The 19,214-nt window shown below is 40.6% G+C and overlaps 1 protein-coding gene across 3 annotated transcripts in view; it reads right to left on the bottom strand.

The window, feature by feature from the left end:
* Window positions 1-19,214, bottom strand: part of DYM (dymeclin) — a 213,578-nt gene that overhangs the window by 128,505 nt on the left and 65,859 nt on the right. For all 3 annotated transcript variants that reach the window (XM_051803671.1, XM_051803670.1, XM_051803672.1), the window contains exons 9-10: window positions 8,736-8,918; window positions 5,043-5,221 (exon numbers count right to left, since the gene is read on the bottom strand). In XM_051803671.1, the coding sequence (XP_051659631.1) occupies window positions 5,043-5,221; window positions 8,736-8,918 (362 nt within the window). The remainder of the gene's footprint in view (window positions 1-5,042; window positions 5,222-8,735; window positions 8,919-19,214) is intronic.

Genomic DNA, 19,214 nt, shown 5'->3' with positions numbered 1-19,214 from the left:
TGCTTTCGTGTGGTCAGACATGGAATTTCAATCCCTAATAAATGAGATTCCCAGCCATACCTACCATAGGCCCCTCACGCTTCAGTTCTCCTCTCTACACTACGGGGAAAATCAAATTGCTAAACAAGATTCTCACCAGTTCAAGCAGGAAAACAGTTGTTTCTAACCATCTGTGCTACCACATGCCTGGTGTGAAAGGACTTTCCTCATCAAATCTAGCCATGCAAATTGGAGCTGAGGTGAACAGACGCATTTTGAGTCAAATCTCATTTTGGTGTGCGAGGATGATCCCAGAAAAGAACCAGTTTTGGTTGGGTTAAGACTAGAAAAGGCCTGTTTTTCCAATTTTAGATATTATGCAGCCAAAGAGAACTGACATTATGATGAGAGTTCAGCCCAAGGTCTTGCAACATTTCCACCAGGATGAACAGTTTAAGCCAAAGTCTTGCAATAATAACGAAAATGAGATTTCATTGCAACAGCAAGCATACCTGAATGCTAGTCTAAAGTTAATCCAGATGCAAACGCTGTCCCTCTACCAACTGAAAATTAGCTTTCCACTGGCTAAGTACGACGTGGCTTTCCCAGGCTGCAGAAATAGGCCTAAATCACAAAATACCCTGGAAAAAGGAACTGGAGAAAACTCTCAGTTCCAAGAAGCTTCTAAACACCTAAAGGCTTGCTGTTTTTCAAAACAGGCCAAGTGCAGCAGGATGAATCATGTGAAACCTATTCTGGTGAGTGGCCAGGACACCGAGTGCTTCACAAGCCTCTGAAGTTACCAAAATGTTCTCTTACAATCAACCATCCTCAAAACAGCTGGAACATACTAAAACAGTTTCTATTAAAATGAAATGAGATTGATTTAAATGCTGCAGGCCACAAAACCTTTTGACAGATGCTTTGGTCAGGGTCAAGACAAGACCGCAACAGAAGCTGAGGGACAATATATTTACAATAATATTTTTATTACTATTAAATAAATATGAAAATAAAAAACATTACATAAAAATATTTATACATTGCAATCATGCTTTCTTTGCCATTTTAAAGGATCCTTCACAAACTTCTCTCTCCAGTAGAAACTTGAGTCAACATCTTTGTGTTTTCTGAATGTCGGTCTTGACTAAAGACCAGGTTTTCCCTAGAACGTGTAACTGATGTATGGCCAAAAAACATTAGCCCTTTTCCTTGGGTGGGGGAAAAGGAAGACAAACATTTAGTCCACTGTTTAAATTATTTTAACTTTAGTCTACTGTTCAAATTATTTCTACCTCCAACACTTGCATGCAGCTTTGACTGCACAAGCTCTAAGTCCTTTCCCAGTCCAAGAGTTATGATAATAGGCTGCATAGAGCTGGAAGCAACATAAAACTAACCAAGAATTGCATTTACAACTGGACTTTGCAAGGAGAACAACAAAAGCCTTGCTGAAGTCAACCAGTGGAATAACTTCTTGGTTTTCTAGGCAGATCCCAAGTAGAATCATTTAATGGTTTGGCTTGGAAGAGACCTTTAAAGGTAACTGAGATCCAGTGTGGTTAGTGTTAAATAATTCCACACAAAGCATAATCCTTCCAAACAGCTCAGAATATCTTCTCTTTCTATGCACATTAATATTAGCTCAAATTGTAGCTGAAAAAGTCCATCCATGTTCCTCAAGTGCTCTGAGTCCTACCAGTGTGTGGCTACCAACTACATTTAAAAAGCATGCCTTGATACTAAGACATCAGAGACATTTCCCTATGAGCCAATATGTCAAACTCTTACTAAAATTTCATACTAGCCACTGAACAGTGGACTGGCTTTCCAAATTACTGCAATCAATCCTCCTGCCCCAAACAAACCTCTGTTCTTTCAAAACCTCTTCCCACCTCCACTGCCCTGGCCACGATTCCCTTTCCACTCCTCTTCTAGGCTTCTCTCCATCTACACACCAGATGAAGCTCAGGGAGGCAAATGGCAACTCCTACCTGCCATTTCCAGATGAAAATAGAATAAATTCACACAGTTTCCATAACCCTTCCTCCTTCCAACACTTTTTCCTTTATAGTGATTGCAAGGTGCACATGCCTTTAGGACAAGTATTACTGTGCTCAGAACAAAAGCTGTTTGACAAGCCACAACTTAAATAAAAAAGTTAGGATGTAAGATTCAATTAAAATTCTAATTATATTAAAACAGAAAAGTGAAAAGACTTTGGGACATGCCAGTTGGAATCTGGAGGAGATAGTTTTCTCCAAAAGAGGAAAATCATCTCAGGGAGCTTCCTTCTTATGCGATGGTTTTGTCCACCCATGCACTGACAAGACAACAACCACCTATTTTAGTATTACTGGACCTTATAGTCAGTAAACCACCACTACTGCTGACACTCCCCCATCAGGAGCAGCTTTTAACTGGCAAGACACAGCCACCATTAAAAAGTTACTTTTAATCCTCAAAACAAGTGGCAGGTAAAAACAGACACTGAAAATTGCAGGTGCTATATTCAGTCCCGGGCTGGTTTCCCCAATAAAGAGTTTTAAAATAGCTTGTCTTTAGAAATCAACAAAACACAAGCAGTAACCTGCTTAAGCCAAATTATAGCACAGGCAAAAATATTGCTGTACCATCAATTGATATAAATACATCATTATATACATTATTTCAGTCCAGTCATGTCGAGCAGCAACAAAAGCTCAACTCAGCAGCCAAAGCAAACACATTGAATAGCTCATTCCTTATAAGCAGAAATCTCACTGGCATTTTTAGTTGCAGTATTGGTGTTAATTGCACTTTCAAACAGGAAAAGGCTTAACATTCTCTCATCCACAGACCACGATGCTATGCCTATCAAATATTTGTTAACTGCATCCTATTTCAACTGTCCCTCCACTTTCTGGAAGAGCAAAAAAGTTGATTCACTAACAATAAAACATGAAGCTCAACAGAAGGTGAAGGTATTTACCTATAACTGACAGAGAGAGATTCATATACAAATGAATCACCACCCCTCTCTGCAAGCAGGGAGTCCTCTCTGTTCAAGGATTCCCCCTTATGAAGGCACATACACGTCCTGATGCTTCTCAAGCTCTTCTCTGACCTACCATGTAAGATTCCTAAGCCTCTCACAGTTTTATTGATAATTTTAAGGCAAACAAAAATTAAAATTCTCTACACTGTCTCCATTTTTCAACAGCTTGTAACTATTTCATGAAGTATGGTAGTACACCACCAGAAGACTACACAGTGTATTAGCACCTTGCCACATAGGAAGGAATAACCAGCTCCAATATTCAAGGCCCTTCATCTCATTTACAAGCCCAAGACTGAATTAGCTTTTTTTTTCACTGCAGGGTTGTAATTAGGAGATAATGATTTCTTTGTCCAGTAATCCTCCAACTCCCCCAGTTCTTTTTGGGTCTGTGTTACTGAGCAATTACAATTGCTCTTCTCAGTTGGTTGCTGCTCATTCTTACCTACTGGCCCGATAAAAACAAGAGGATTGGACAAAGATGTCAGTAACTTGTCAGTACAGATCACAAAAAAGCAGCAGTATGCGGGAAGAGCAAAATAAGAGCAGGCAGTTTCAAATGTTGGTATCCAAAAAACCCCAAACCACCCCCCAAAAACATACTGTTGACTTTTCAGTGATGCTTGTCTGAATTTTCTCAGACTTTCCCACACAGTGTTAAATGCTGCTGATGATTTCTGGGATTTTCTGATCTTTTTATTTTTTTTTTTTAGGTGATAATATATGAAAATATCCCACATTGCAGAGCATCTGAGTACCTGCATTTGGAGTTGTTTTGACACATGCACCTCATGGTTTTTCTGGAAGTTTTACAGTATATCAGACAACATGATTCTAAAACAAAGCACACACCTAACCTTTTCTTCTCCAAAGCAACCTGGTCTAGTGGAAGGTGTCCCTGCCCATTGCAGAGGGTTGGAACAAGATGAGCTCTAAGGTCCCTTCCAATCTAAACCATTCTGGGATTCTATTTGATGAGTCTAAAGATACAGCAAATTGTTAAGGTTAGCAGCTGTTAAACTTCTCATATCACACACTAACTGCCCCAAAAATTATACTTTGCCATTTGTTCACAGAACTCATGCAAAATGACTCAGCCCCTGCCCAGATAATCCTCAGCAGATGACACAGGAGTTCAGTCTTGAATCAATTCAATACCAACCATCTCACCCCCGTTTGCCAACAGTGGCGTCTATCAACTCCGATTTTAGCAATACATCTGCTGGAACTTGGACTGAAACCAAACTCACTCCATATCTGCCATCAAACAGGCAAGGGATCTAATTACCTGGCAAGATTTCAAATATTAAAATGGAAAGAGTTCTCTATTCCGTTACCAATCCCCCTAGACAGCCATTATCTTATTAAAGGAATGCTTTTTAATAAGTAAGATTTGCTAAAGTGGTTTGTGACATGACTAAAGTGGGGAGCATAAGCTAATTTATAACCTACAAAAACCATACCAGGTGTCTGTTATATTGCCCATTAACCACAATCCTATTTAAGTGGCTAAAAACTCACTACAGCTGTATTTCTATAAAACCTGTGAGCTGCTCCATGAGGAGTTTCAGTCTCAGGTCAACCCTGTACGACATTTGGCATGTTAGTCAAGTTACAGCTCATTTTGTTAACTATTATTCCTGAATGTACACAGTAAGCTCATGCAACTTTTTAGTCCAAATACCTAAAAGAGATAAATAAAATAATGAATAGAATGATATTTGCCACCAGTTTCTTTATACTACGATCACAGAAGTGAGCAGGTTTGACCTGGATCATAATAGTGGCACAGAGAAAGAGGGAAAGAGACAGCCTTGTAGCTTTACCAGTACTACCCTTTACTGCAGTGACATGTTCTGCATCACACTCCTGAGATGACATAACAAAAATGAATAAGTGAGCTAGAACTGGTGAAAACGTGAGACAGGACCTACTGCTCCCACTGCAGAACAGGGACCACTGGCAGCTGCTGACACTCAGGTCCAGCCCCTTGTGACGAAAATCAGGCAGGCAGAGAAAGACTTACCAGATTTTCTATGTCTGTCCGTGCCAACACGTACGTCCGCACGTTGCTGTTCTGGTGCAGAAGCATGTACAAAAGGAGAGTGGCCTGATCAGACTTCTGCTGCTCACACAAAGCTGTGTATAAGCTGTTAAAGTTAATCTGGAAAGCGTGTGGATTTGACGATGAAAAAGCCGTGTTATCTGAAATAAAGAAATAAGAGTAAATCTTGAACAAATACACTTATCATTCAGATAAAAATCCCTTGGTGAAATATTTTATACAGACACCACAGTGAGGAGGAAATAAAAATCATCCATAACTCCTATCACCAATGGTCATAAACCCTAATAGGGTCTCATGAAGATTCAGCTGTGCCAAAAAGGCTGAGGTTGTCCTCCCACGTGAGCACGTTAGACCCCTCTACTACCTGCACAAAACACTCTTCTTTTTTCATAAAGCTATTCTTTTTGTCCAAATGGCTTTTCCTGCTAAGAAGGAATGTGGTCCCAGGAGCTGCTGCAAGTAGAACAGGTACAATATCTTCTCAGGAACGAATATCCTGACAATTCATGTGTTTCCAAACCCTGCACCCCACACTTCCAGGTTTAGTTCCCTGGCATCAATATGGAGTATCTTGGCATGAAGGGGATATGTGCATAGGTCAAGACTATTGTGGTATCTCAGTGAAACACAGATTTTGTCAGGACCTTAGATGTGTGTGGTGGGGAATTTCATGGGTTAAGTGGTGTAAAACACGACATCACATCGTCTGACATCCCTCAAAGTAACAGCAGTTTGTTGATATTCACAATACACTCTGTGCCAGAGCTGGAAGTGAAAATAGAACAGATTTCTGTTCACAGAACCTTTATCAGTTTCAATAAAAACTGGTAAACATCTGCACAGATCTCTGTGGTCTAGAAGTTCCCAGTGGAAACAGAAAAGGCTAGAACTCAAAGGGGGCTTTTAAAAAAAATGGAGAGTGACTTTTTACATGGGCAAATAGTGACAGGACAAGGGGGAGTGGTTTTAAACCGAAAGAGGAGACATTTAGATAATAGATTAGGAAGAAATTCTTTACACTGAAGGTGGTGAGGCCCTGGCACAAGTCGCCCAGAGAAGCTGTGGCTGCCCCATCCCTGGGAGTGTCCAAGGCCAGGCTGGACGTGGCTTGGAGCAACCTGGGACAGTGGAAGGTGTCCCTGCCCATGGCAGGGGGTGGATGGAACTGGGCGATCTTGAGGGTCCCTTCCAACCCAAACTACACTGTGGTTCTCTGATTTGTAGCCCGTATTCTTGGCAAAGTTCCTAAACAGCTTTCAGCACAGAAGAATGCGATAGTCGTCACTTATTTTGAGCAACACTTCCACCCGCTTTGGAAGGAGAAAGTGCTTGGAGGCCCTGTGGGAGCCCCCCAGGAGCCCTGGCTCCCCTCAGTTTTCTGGGGGCCCGGCAGAGACGACGTGCTGGGGAGCCGCCGCTCCCCTTGGCCTGGGCGAGGGGTGGCAGCTCCAGCCATTCAGCTGGAGTCAGCAGGAGCCCTGGAGCAAACCCTCCTCCTGCTGCGGGAGCCGGGAAGCGCTGCCGCGCACACGGAGGCGAGACACAGCCCCGCTGCCTGTCCCAAACCAATGTACCCACAGAGACCCAAACCTGCCCTTGCTGAACTACTGACCACGCTTGTGGACCAACTGGTGTAAAACCTCCTGCTTTGGGTGAAAATTCCTCTCCACAGGGGGAGGTTTGGACGTAGACAGCAAAATCAGAACAATTCCATCCTTGATGTGCCACAGTTCATTAGCTGAGAAGTGTCCACTGACTCTCCAGCTTCACCTCGGTGGATGTTTAAACTGTGCCACTTGGATTTATAGCCTTTCACTATCAGTAATAAAAATCTAAATAGTATTAAAGAAACTTACCAGCAACAGCAGCACAATCCTGTATTATTCTATAGAACATTAGGCTGATCAACAGAAAAACTAAACTATTCTAGACCATGTAGAATAAAGAAAACTACCCTGAATTCTACTAGTGTTGTCACAATTAAATCATATAAATTACTTAAAAAAAAAAAGTTTTCTTTTTATAGTCACGTGCTATAGATCATTGTGACAGCAACCAGCTTTCTTTTTTCATCTCACTTTCCTCATACTAAGCCCTCAGAATGTTTACAAGAATCAAATTTAAGCTCAATTATGAGTATCACAAGTGGAAACAAGTTTCTGGGAAATCATAAGTTGTTCTATAACCATGCACATCTAGAGAAAATACAGCTTTTTATGTTACTTTTGACATAGAAGAAGTTCTTTTAAAATTTTATAATGATAAGCCTATAACACTTCTCAACAAAATTTACTGGCTACTAGTGAATTTAATCAAAGTCAACCAAAATAAAACATTAATGGAAATTTGCAGTTTCAAAAATAGAGCAAAACAAAAACTTTATCAACAATTTGATCTCAACCACCTGTAAATGGCATACAATAAATCCAAGGAGCATGTTAGGATTCAGAATTCTTCTAATGAGAACAAACCTCCATCCTCATGATCTAACAAAATTTCCTAGGTAAACGTAAATAATTTAGAGCTCAACCTGCTAAATACTTAATGGTTAAAGGAATACAAAAACTGTCTGAAAGTGAGTAACTCAGAGGGATTATTGTGGCTTCATAGGTTGTCACATTCCTCCTGAACTCTGTGCATGCTGTCAACCTACACAAAGCCAATGAAAGGTAAAACCCCATGGCTCAAACTCAGAGATTTAAGTCCATAAAACATATATGGGAAGTGTTGGGAGTCCCCATCCCTGCAGGGATTTAAAAACCATGTGGATGTGGCACTTGGGGACATGGGTTGGTGGTGGCCTTGGCAGTGTGGGCGAACTGTTGGACTCCATGATCTTAGAGGGCTTTTCCAACCTAAACAATGCTGTGATTCTATGAAAAGCACCACAGCTGCTCACTGAGCTGCCCAGACAGTCCAGGCTGTGTCAAGGAACCACTGTGTCCCAAACAAGACCCTCTGTCAGTCAGAGAGTCAGCACAGCACCTGCAGTTACCTGATACAGAGACTGGAACCAGCCTTCTCAAAAACAAGACAAGCACTGAAAATACTCTGAAGCCTTCCACATAAGCAAAACTCATGAAAGTGCTTATACTAACCTTATTAAAATTATTAAAGTTAATCTTATTTAAATTATATTTTACCTCACACTTGCAACAGAAAAATATAGTCAGCAAATCCATCCAGGTAGTAATTCAATTGCTTATCTTCACTCTAAGGAACATGACTCCAGCTAAACAGGATTTCTCTGTAAAGTTTTAGGTGACTCCAGCAGACTCTTGGATAGCCTGATAAACTGACTTATAAGTCAGTTTTATTTATACTTTATGAAATTACAGAGTCACAGAACCATCAAGGTTGGAAGAACCCTTCAAGATTATCTTTGTCCAACCGTAAACAGGACTAGAATCACAAAGTTTTCTAATCTTTCTCAAGTCTGAAGGACAAAGTATCCTTCCTCTGTCCCTACCATTAAATTCCAGCAGCTGAGGAACGTCACCTCAAAACTCCCAGAAGAAAAGGCACAATTACTGCTCTTCCACGGGTTTGCTGGAAGAACAACAATTTTTGGAAAGAGAACCTCTAAGAAATCACAGCAACTTAAAATTCACTTTCAACAGCTCGTGCTTACAGATAAGAACAGATACGAACCTTGTGTGTTCTTGAAGGACATAATAGCTTGCCTGTAGGGGTTGGGCATGTCTGGGGCATCAGTCAGGTTGGCCAAGACCAGCAGCAGCAGCAGGCTCTGGCTGGCGAGCGGGGAGCACTGCTCCAGCTGCGGTGACGCTTTGCTGCCCACCCCGCCGAGTGTGAACACCGTCCACAGGCCAGCTGCAGAGGAAAGCACAAAACAGCATGTTAATGTTTCAATAAACAGAACTCCTCTAGAGGCCAGGGTTAGATTAGTTGTGAGGGAGAAATTCTTCCCTGTGAGGGTGGTGAGGCCCTGGCACAGGTTGCCCAGAGAAGCTGTGGCTGCCCCATCTGTGGGAGTGTCCAAGGCCAGGTTGGACGGGGCTTGGAGCAACCTGGGATATTGGAAGGTGTCCCTGCCTACGGCAGGAGGTGGAATGAAGTGAGCTTTGAGGTCCCTTGCAACCCGAACCATTGTGTGATTGTACATGGTGCACGTACCAGTCCAGTATTAAAGGCATAATGTACAAAGTCAAAGCAATGTCCCCAAATGCTGCTCGTCAAAACTCATTATCACACAGCTTAAAGTTCGACGTTTGAGCCTGAAACACAGAGTCATTTTCATACTTACAGCACTAAAAAACAAAAAATAAACTCCAACACTAACTGCATTTGAAATTCCTGTTCCCAATTACAGCAGTGTTGGCGAACCAAGCTGACCAGCAACGTGCCTAAGTACCAATCAGAGGAGAAGGAGCATCAGAGGACTCTCTTTATCCTTCTCCAGAAAGTCCATTAGTCCTTATTTCCCTACAACTGCTCATGGCACTCTCTTACACCACTGAAAAAAAAATAAGAAAAACAGTAAAACTGAAAGAGAGATGCTGCAAACTCAGCATTACTGGGGGACAAAGTCAAGAAGAAGGACAAACCCTCTATGTTTATCACATCTGAGCCCCTGATACATTCCCAGGGGAATAAGAAGCAGCCTCTCTCAATCACAGTGTACTGCATTCCTCCCCAGATGCCTGCCCAGCAGTTCATTTTTCTGAGTGTATCTTCAAATTTTATGGCACAGACTGAGCATTTCATCAAATTATTCATTTAATAGGTCAAAGTCCTGAATTATAGAGAAAAAAAAAAGCTCAACTAAAAAAAAAATAGAAAATTCTTATTTCCTCTTTTATTTAATGCCTAAACTGAAAATTAATTACAATTTTCCCCACTTCTTAAAGAAGACAGAAAAAAATTAAGGAAGTTTAGTTTTCGATCTTCTAGTCTGAGAGATTCAAGGTGCAAATGATAAAATCCTGTAAGCCATGTGAACGCAAAGCATTAAGTGTAGTGTAACCAATTAAAAAGAATTTCAAGTACTCTTAGCCCTACAAAATTTCAAGCCATTCCAAAGAGCGTTTTTCTTCAAATGTAATTGTACAGTCAGATTATGTAATAAACCAGTGCTCCCTCATCAGCACAATTGCAGGGCAATTACTGCCATGTCAAGGGCAAGGGAACTAATACCACTCAGTGTTAAGCAGCTTGAGGGAGTTCTTATAATAAAAAGCACTGTAATTACAGTCTTCTTAGCAAAAATTTAATGTTCCATTAATAACCCTTTATCACCATGGTTTCGATCCACTGTCCTTTAAATCAGAATGAATGATGCTGACCATGAAGTTAGTTTTTGAAACTCTCGTGAGTTATCCAGAGGGGTAGTGTGCAGAGAAAGTACTGTAAGAAAACCGAAACAACCATACATTTATCATAGGTTAAGTAAATTCAAATTTGGCACATTGTCTTTCTTAAACTTCAGCTGAGTTCTCATTTTTTGTTTTCCACCACCCCACCCTTCTGTGGCTGGCATCTGCCACTGCTATACCTTTCCTCAACAGTCAGGAAAGGAGGGATGTGGGCAAAATCTGAATCTTCCACCAGGGAGAACGAGGTCATCATGTGCAAGAGAAATCTGCATATTAATATATGAACCAAGTAACTCACATTTCAGATTCTGCTTCTTCAGAACATCACAGAAACAAAAACAAAACAAAACAACAACAACAACCACCAACAAAAACAAAACAAAAACAACAACAACAAAACACAAATAAAAACAAAACCAAACCAAACAAAAAAACACCAAAAAAAAACACAACACCAAAAAAACCCCACAGAATAAAAGGAAGAAAATGCCATATTTAAAAGAGATGAAGGCCAGGTTGGACGAGGCTCGGAGCAACCTGATCTAGTGGAATGTGTCCCTGCCCATGGCAGGGAGGTGGAATGAGATGAGCTTTGAGGTCCCTTCCAACCCAAACCATTCTGGGATTCCATGATTCTATGAAAATTCCTATATAAGCCAACAGGATAGCCATAGGTGGCTGTAACAGTACTAGTGTTGCCTGGCACCACTACAAGCACTAAGAGAAATTTGGCCTAGACATCAACATACAATTCAACATACAGAGCTTGGATTTCTTTCACATTGAATTTTCACTTTAAATTTAATTTACTCCTATTCTCTTGTCATTTTTCCATATTCTCAAGGGAAATGCAAATTCACAAAGTTTTCTTACAGCTTTCTAGATCTCTGGGAGGCGGCCAAGACAGGATAGGGTTCTCAAAACTAAACCACTGAACTGTGAAACGGAGGGAGGAGCAGATTACCTGAAATAGCATTGTGAGCCAAAGTGCTTCTGAAGATTTATAAACTCTTGAAAAGCCTCTACATTACCAAATACTACCTTTCTGGTCCTAATTATAAGCCTGATGAAGTTAATAATCCATAACCCTAAAACAGCCTCTTCAATGTTGTTGTGGTTTAACACTACACAGCCAATCATTCGCTCCTCCCTGGTGGGATGGAGGAGAGAACTGGAAAAAAAGAACTGTAAAACTCATGGGTTGAGAGTTTTTCTGTTCACTAGGATAGAAAAGGATGGGAAAATGATGATGATGATGGTGATGATAATAACAGCAATAATAATAGTAATAACAGAATATACAGAAGAGTCTTCCTCTCTGGGGATATTCCAGAACCATCTGGATACAATTCTGTGCCACGTGCTCTGGGACAACCCTGCTGGAGCAGGGAGGTGGGACCAGATGACCCACTGTGGTCCCTTCCAGCCCAAACCACTCTGGAATTCTCTAATATAACTTTATTTCTTGACTCGGTTCCACATGGAACCACATTGCTAGAATGTTTGTCAATTTGAGAAATATAAAATCCTGCCAACTATTTCTGTCAAATAGCCGGACACTTTGATACGGGTACTGACTGCTTTCACCTTTAAAACTAAATTATAGATATATTTTTGTCCTTCTCTTCCACCAAAGTACCCATCACAGATTTTTTTCCCCACTCAAACAATGTAAGGCAGAGCAAGAAAGGCAGGTCTTAAGAGCAAGGTATGTTTTTTTGCAACAGAGAACCTGAGGCCTTCTGTAAGATGGCTGGAAACACAGTTCACAGTCATGAAAACAAACCCAGGACTTTAATGTAGTTTGACAGTCTGTGAAACAACACTTAATGGCAAAATGAAGTTATGACACATCCATCAAAATAGAACTTTCTTTCACCTGACTGTTATTTAACACAAACACAATTCTGCAGAAATCTCAGCCCAGTGCCTGGTCTCTGTTACACAACGAGATAACAAATAAGGTTCATGTTTGTACCTCCTTGAAGAAAAGTTTAAACCCACTTATTTATAGTTTCATGTGACTAAGCAGAATTTTAAGAGTTTGGTTCTGAATACATTTTAAAACCAACAGACAGGTAGGAATGCAGAGGGTACTTTAAAAACTCATTATACTCATATAAAGCATTGCAGTTTATAGTCAACAACTTCTAGTAGTGTCTACCATTATTTTAAGTCAGTATATCAACTGACTGTGAGGTGTAATTGATTTGTGAGCTCTCTTAGGGTAGTTATTGAACTACTTGCAATCCTTCCACAAAATGTGTTACTTACCTTCCAATCTTCAGTATAAAGGCTTGGATGACAAATTCTCTGAGCTTTCCCCCTGGACAGAGCATTAAACTAACGCTGAGGAAATTGGTATTACTTATTTCCAAGCACCTTTCTACGAAATGAAGATTTTATTTTTTTTTTAAAATCTAACAGCAGCTGCAAAATGCAATCACAGTAATAACTGAACTTCAAGCTTTCCTTTGAACAGCCTATTCTTCATTAAGTTTAAATACAGGCATTAAATTTCAATTCATACGGGCAAAGCCTTTTTGAGTATGCTCATGCCTCTCCTCAGTGGAGCTTGGTAACAAAGCAGATCATTGCCTCTTCTCTCATCTCACAGCCCAAGTCCCCTCATACATCATCAGCATTTTCCCAATGAGTTTTATTGCTTTTGAAATTATTTTTCAGAGGGCACCAGGTTGAGGTGCAGCCTCAGGCTGCTTTCAAGACTGAAAAGGATGAAACAAGAGTTTTAGTAGACATGAATATCTTCAAAAGAGATCTTCATCTTGATCTCTCCCTGTCATTGTAACATTTCCAAAACAACAATCCTGCTCCCCTGTTGCAAAAATGGAAAGAACACAAACAGATGAGGCTACAGAAGTTGGTAAAAAAACTGCCAAACACCAGAAAGAAAACCCAACAATGAAGAAAAAAAACTGAAACAGTTCTAACTTATGTTTAGCAATCTGTCCAAATCAAGTCCTAGCTCCACACTCTGATTTCCTATTTCTGAAACTTTCAGCATCCAAAAGATTGTCCAGTGCTGCAATAAAATCTAAGGCATCAGTAAATACAGACAATGAACTAAAGCAAAAGTGATTTTCATTGCATCTAATTGATACCATCCTGTACTTCCTCCACTAAAACCAGTGAATAACGTATTATTAAAAAACATTACAATTACTATTTAATTCTTATTACATTCAAGCAGCAGCTTTGGGAACTTGAGGGGTTGTTTTTTTTACTTAATGCTTATTATGTGTGTCACATTTCTTAAGTCAATTCAATGGTTCTCACACTGTGGTCTGGTGAACACTTTCTGGTGGCCCGTGGAGAGCTGGCAGATCACGTTGTGCTGGCTCTTGTCCTCGTTTCCAGCTGCTACATTGTGTTAGAAGAAAGCTAAAAATACATAAATACTTTCCTACGGTTACTTTTCCATGTAAGCAATTTCTCAAGTTGCCACGGGGATGTTATGTGATAATGAATGGGAGAGGAAAAAGTGGTCCACGGAATGATGAACAGGGATCAGTGAGGCAGCTGTTGTATCAAAGGCATTTTACACTCTATGAGCACATCCTCAACGTCTCAGATCTTTAGCTAGGCAACTTAAAACTGCAGACTGTGAGGAATACTGGGTATACTTGCTTAAAAGACTACAAAAACAGCAGCTATGTTCATTTTAGGAAAGTACCATTGCAGGTTTGGGAAGATTCATTACAGCAAGAAATGAGCAAAGCTGAAGCATAGGAAATATGGAATGATTTTTCTGTGTTTTATGAACCTGCATGTTAAATATTCCATCCTCAGGCAAGATTAAGCTCATCTGGAGCATAAACACACAAAACTACGACCGCTGACTGAAAAAGGGCATCTGATCAGAGCATAAATATTTTAGGCAGGGAAATTACAAAACTCAGAAGCACAAAAATGGCTGTCCTAAATACTGCAATAACTTTTTGTTTGCAGTTACTCCTTAATTGCAGAAACTTTTTCAGCTGACAAAAGATCTCATAAATTACACATTTTTGCAACATTATACCTGGGCATAGTAATAGAAATGACAGAAGTAACAGTTTTTAATTTTCAGCAGTATTTTTCATGCTCTCCACTGCCTGACACTGGAGTAACAGAATTAACCCAAGCAAGTTTGAGACACAGAAGGAAAAAAGTTTTACAAACAGCTATAAATGAATAGTTTCTGGGTGACACACAGTCTAGCAAAACGAATTCACATTTTACATACTGGTAGGCTAGCTGCTCTCTAAGTCATTAGCAGGCTGCAGCAAGACTTCACATGTGGGAGATACTGAATTTAAAAGCATTTTGACACAACAGCTATGTACCAGTCCATCTTGACTCTACCTTTCTGGAGTACAGGAAAGGCACATGATGAGTACCAGAATCAATTTGTGATCACTTGTAAACTGCATATCCAGGCTCAAAATCCTATCAAACTACCACTTAGTCCTTAGTGTGAGGTCAAAGTCACACATTTCAACAATCTACACAGTGGATTGCCATGGGCTTTATATCACATGCTTCATTGTATTTCAGGTGCTTTCCTCTATTTCAGGTGCTTTATTATAATACTTTATTTTCAGTATTTAGTTCCTAAATACTACAGAAAAGTGACTGACATGCTATAGAAAGATTAAGAGCGTGTTTTAGATTACTTCTTTAAATGTTAAAAAAAAAAAGTATAGAACAAATGTTTTAAAAACCAAGTTACTTTCTTCTTGTCAAATCAGTGAGACAGAACGACTGTTCTGTATTTCATATATTTCAACTGGCTCATTGAAATATATGACTGAGTATGACTTAATTGTTTGAGGTTTTTCACACTTAATAACACTATTGTAAAGGCGACCAGTATTTCATCCCACTTGCCAAGAACAGCAGAAGGTAGTTATTTCTGTGAAGCCAAGCTCTGCAACACCAATTCCCTGCCTGCTCCACTCCTGGTCACTGGGAACAGCTCAGTTCACGTCTGTGTATCCACATTTTTAAAGCACACCCCAGGCATTGTTCCCAATGCTGCAGCAGGACAGGGAAGCCGCAGGGAATGGCCGGGATGTAGGAGCCGCTGGGGAAAAGGTAGCCCAGGAAATCTCCACATAAGCCCTCCAAAGCTGGAGGAGTTCCGACGGGCCTGAGGCTGCCGGGGCCGTGATGTCATTAACACATTCTGGAAGCAGCTTTTCAGGAAATGAATCATGGAAGCAAGCGAAATGCAAAGATGTATTAGGTAACTGTGTCCATCCCCTACCCATGCAACAGTGTTCCCTCCAGTTTGTTATTCTATCCAGTCTAATTTTAAGGAACTAGTAATGGAGCTTGAACCACATCCTTTGGGAAGAGTGTTCCATAATCTAATAAACCTCAATGTTGAGATTTTTTTCCTAATATTCAGCCTAAGCATTACTTTGTTCAGCTTCATCTCCTTATTCCTGTAAGTGGTTCTACGAAATACCATAAAACATTTCTTCCCCAGTTCAGTGTTTACAGCCTTTAAATAAAAGGCACAGTCAGGTCTCCTTTGTTGCCCAGCCAAATTACATACACAGATTTTTCTTTCCTTTCTTTGAAAGTCTTTTCCATTTTGCTTCCTGTGATTAATCGCAGCTCCAATACTTTGCACGACCTTTCAAATGTCATGGAACTGAAAAGCATTACAAACACTAAACTTTGTAGATTTACTACAATAAACAAGCATGTTCCTCATTTCACTGCAAAAATAGTGTTTATTTCATTTTAAAATTTTCATATTATTTTTTATCTCTAGATTTCGGGAGATGTTCGCTGTAACATACAAAATGTGACAGACTCTCCTCAGGGGCAGGAACCCCATCTATTCCACCATAACTCTTCTTCTGGTTTTGAACTTCAAAATAAAGAGACAACCCCCTTCTCCCATGACCATGAAGCTCAGTTGTGGACTTGCAAACCCATCAAAGCTTTTGACACCACAGCTCTATCAGAAATGTATTAAGACACCCCCAAGAAAGTATTTAATCCGAAAAAGTACAGAAACATTTAAAAGCAAAGTCAACACCTGCAAACTCACTGAAATTATACTGCATATAATTATATATATTATTTACGGTTGGAATCGGCAACCTTAGAGGTCTTTTCCAACCTTAATGATTCCGTGAGTCTATGATAAATTTAACATTTGCAGATGGGGTCTGCTTCTCTTAGTTGTACAGAGATGTTGAAGCATGGAATACCTTTGTTAGCTGGAAACCCCTGACAACATTTTTAGTATCTGTAATTGGAATATGAGTAGCAGACATACCCAGACACGTTGAAGAATTAAGTAAAGCAAGTTACACATCACGTTCCTGAATCAAAAGGCTACCAAGTCTTCAATAAGGCTGGAAATAACCTTAATAAACCACTAATTCACTTCTAGAAATATATTAAAAGAACTATAGGAAGGGAACATCTTAAATCAAGAATCTTCACATTTTTATTAGCTCCAGTCCTGGCCTGTTGCTGGCAACACCTATTTCAACTCCTTTGGACACAAGTGATAAAATTTTTGAGATGGAACGAAATTCCTGCTGCGCATTTGAAGACTCTCCAGTACAACTGAAGCAGCAAATGTGACCACAATATCAAGAAAAAATAAATACAGGTTTTATGGTATTATACAAGAGCACAATATCATAGTATTATGACTACTTGAAACCTGGGAAACTAAGTGCAAGCTCGAAGAGGGTGAGAGAGAGGAAAACGAATGAGAAATGTGGGAAAAACTGCAAATCCACCCAGTGTTGGATTGAATTTTAGAGGAACTGTCTGACTCAATCATCCTTCAGCCTTGGAACAGCAAACCTCACGACAACAGAAAGTTCACATAGCGAGACATTAAAAGGGACTTGTTGGATGGTGGGGTTTTGGGGCTTTTTTTGGTTTGGGTTGTTTTGGTAGGATTTGGGGGAGGAGCAGTTAGTTTTCAGGAGTTTTTTAGTTTGGTTTTGTTGCTGGGGTTTTTTTTAAGTTATTATTTATTTATTTATTTTTGTCTTTAATAGAAGACTCCTCTGGCTTTTGCCCAGGGCATCATCCCTGTACTTTATTGTTGTGGTCAGAATGGGAGGGAACACAGTGCACGTTTATAATCCAACCAATACCGGGATTTTCAGTAACATTTTTTTGTCCACTCAATTGGACAAAATGCGAGACAGAAACAAACGTGGAAATGTTTAAAAAAATCAAGCCCTGGTAGTATTATTTTTAAATAGTGTTAATCAGGGCACCGATATTAACTAATGCTTTTGACGCAAGACCCTCAGAAGAACTTCATCCCCACACAGAAGGGGAAGGGGGAAGAAGAAATCCAGACATCCATTGACTGAAGTGACCTGTAACATTGCGAGACAGATCAAGGCATCCAACAAATGACTTTTCCAGAGCAGTTAGCATTTTATATCAGTTAGTGAGTTTAGCACACTGCTCCTGTTGGCTTGTTGTGATGCCAGGTCCTCAATTCAAAATGAACCTGTTTCTTGAGACATGAGAACATGAGGAACATGAGCAAGTGGCTTCTGGGAAAGTCTCCCTCTAAAGAATTCTGCCTAATAGCCTAAAAAAAGAAAAGTATAATAAAAATGCAAAGAGGCAAGGGAGACCTAATGTTTTTCTGAACTCAACTGTCTAAGCCACAAGATAATTTTCACCCTTCTATTCCCTTACTTGTTAAATGTATGCAGCTCAATTTTCATGGTAAATATCATGACAAGGCTTATCCCAGTTCCATGAGAAGATACATCCCTTGGCAGACTTCAGAGATCATTCTTCCCACCAGTCATGGGGTCAAATCCAGACTTAGTTCAAGTCTTTTGCAGAGCCATGCTGGAAGAGCTGGGGTTGTTCAGTCTGTTCATCCTGGAGAAAATAAGGCTCTGGGGAGACCTGAGAGCCCCTTCCAGAGCCTAAAGGGGCTCCAGGAGAGGTGGAGAGGGACTTGGGAAAAGGGATGGAGGGACAGGACACAGGGAATGGCTTCCCACTGCCAGAGGGAAGGGTTAGATGGGATATTGGGAAGGAATTCCTGGCTGGGAGGGTGGAGAGGCCCTGGCACAGGTTGCCCAGAGAAGCTGTGGCTGGTCCTGGATCCCTGGAAGTGTCCAAGGCCAGGTTGGATGAGGCTTGGAGCAACCATGTCTAGTGGAAGGTGTCCCTGCCCGTGGCAGGGGGTGGGACTGGGTGAGCTTTAAAGTCCCTTCCAACCCAAACCATTCTGTGATTCTATGAACTTCAGTATTCAGGAAATAACAAAGATCAGCTTTACCATGGCAAAAAACTGAGCTCCTCTCTGTGTTTAATCAGGCAAGAATTAAGCAGCTCCAGGAGCAGGATGAGATAAGGGGTAAATTCACTGCCTGCATTCTAACAGGACCGATCAGCAGAACTGCTGGACTCAGCTCTGGCAGGATGAATCTCTCCTCCTGGTCACAGTTTTCATTATTCCCTCCAACCCACCACTGAATTATGTCTCAACAGCTATAACTTGGCACCTTCCCAGCCTCATCATGTCCTTCCTTCCATTGAAATAGGTTGTTTTGGAATGAACTGCCCGGGGAGTCCCCATCCCTGGAGGTGCTCAAGGAACGACTGGATGTGGCTCTCAGTGTTCTGGGCTGGGTGAAAAGGTGGGGATCGGGCACAGGTTGGACTTGATGATCTTGGAGGGCTTTTCCAACTTAAAGGATTCTGGGATTCTGTCAAATAAATCCCTGCTTGCTCCTTTCTCCAGCCTACTGCCCATAAGCCAGAAAAAGATCCC

Source organism: Manacus candei, unplaced genomic scaffold (assembly GCF_025592945.1).
Source record: "Manacus candei isolate 608988 ecotype Guabito, Panama unplaced genomic scaffold, ASM2559294v1 h1tg000059l, whole genome shotgun sequence".
Lineage (NCBI taxonomy): Eukaryota > Metazoa > Chordata > Aves > Passeriformes > Pipridae > Manacus > Manacus candei.
This window is presented reverse-complemented; position numbering and strand designations above follow the sequence as displayed.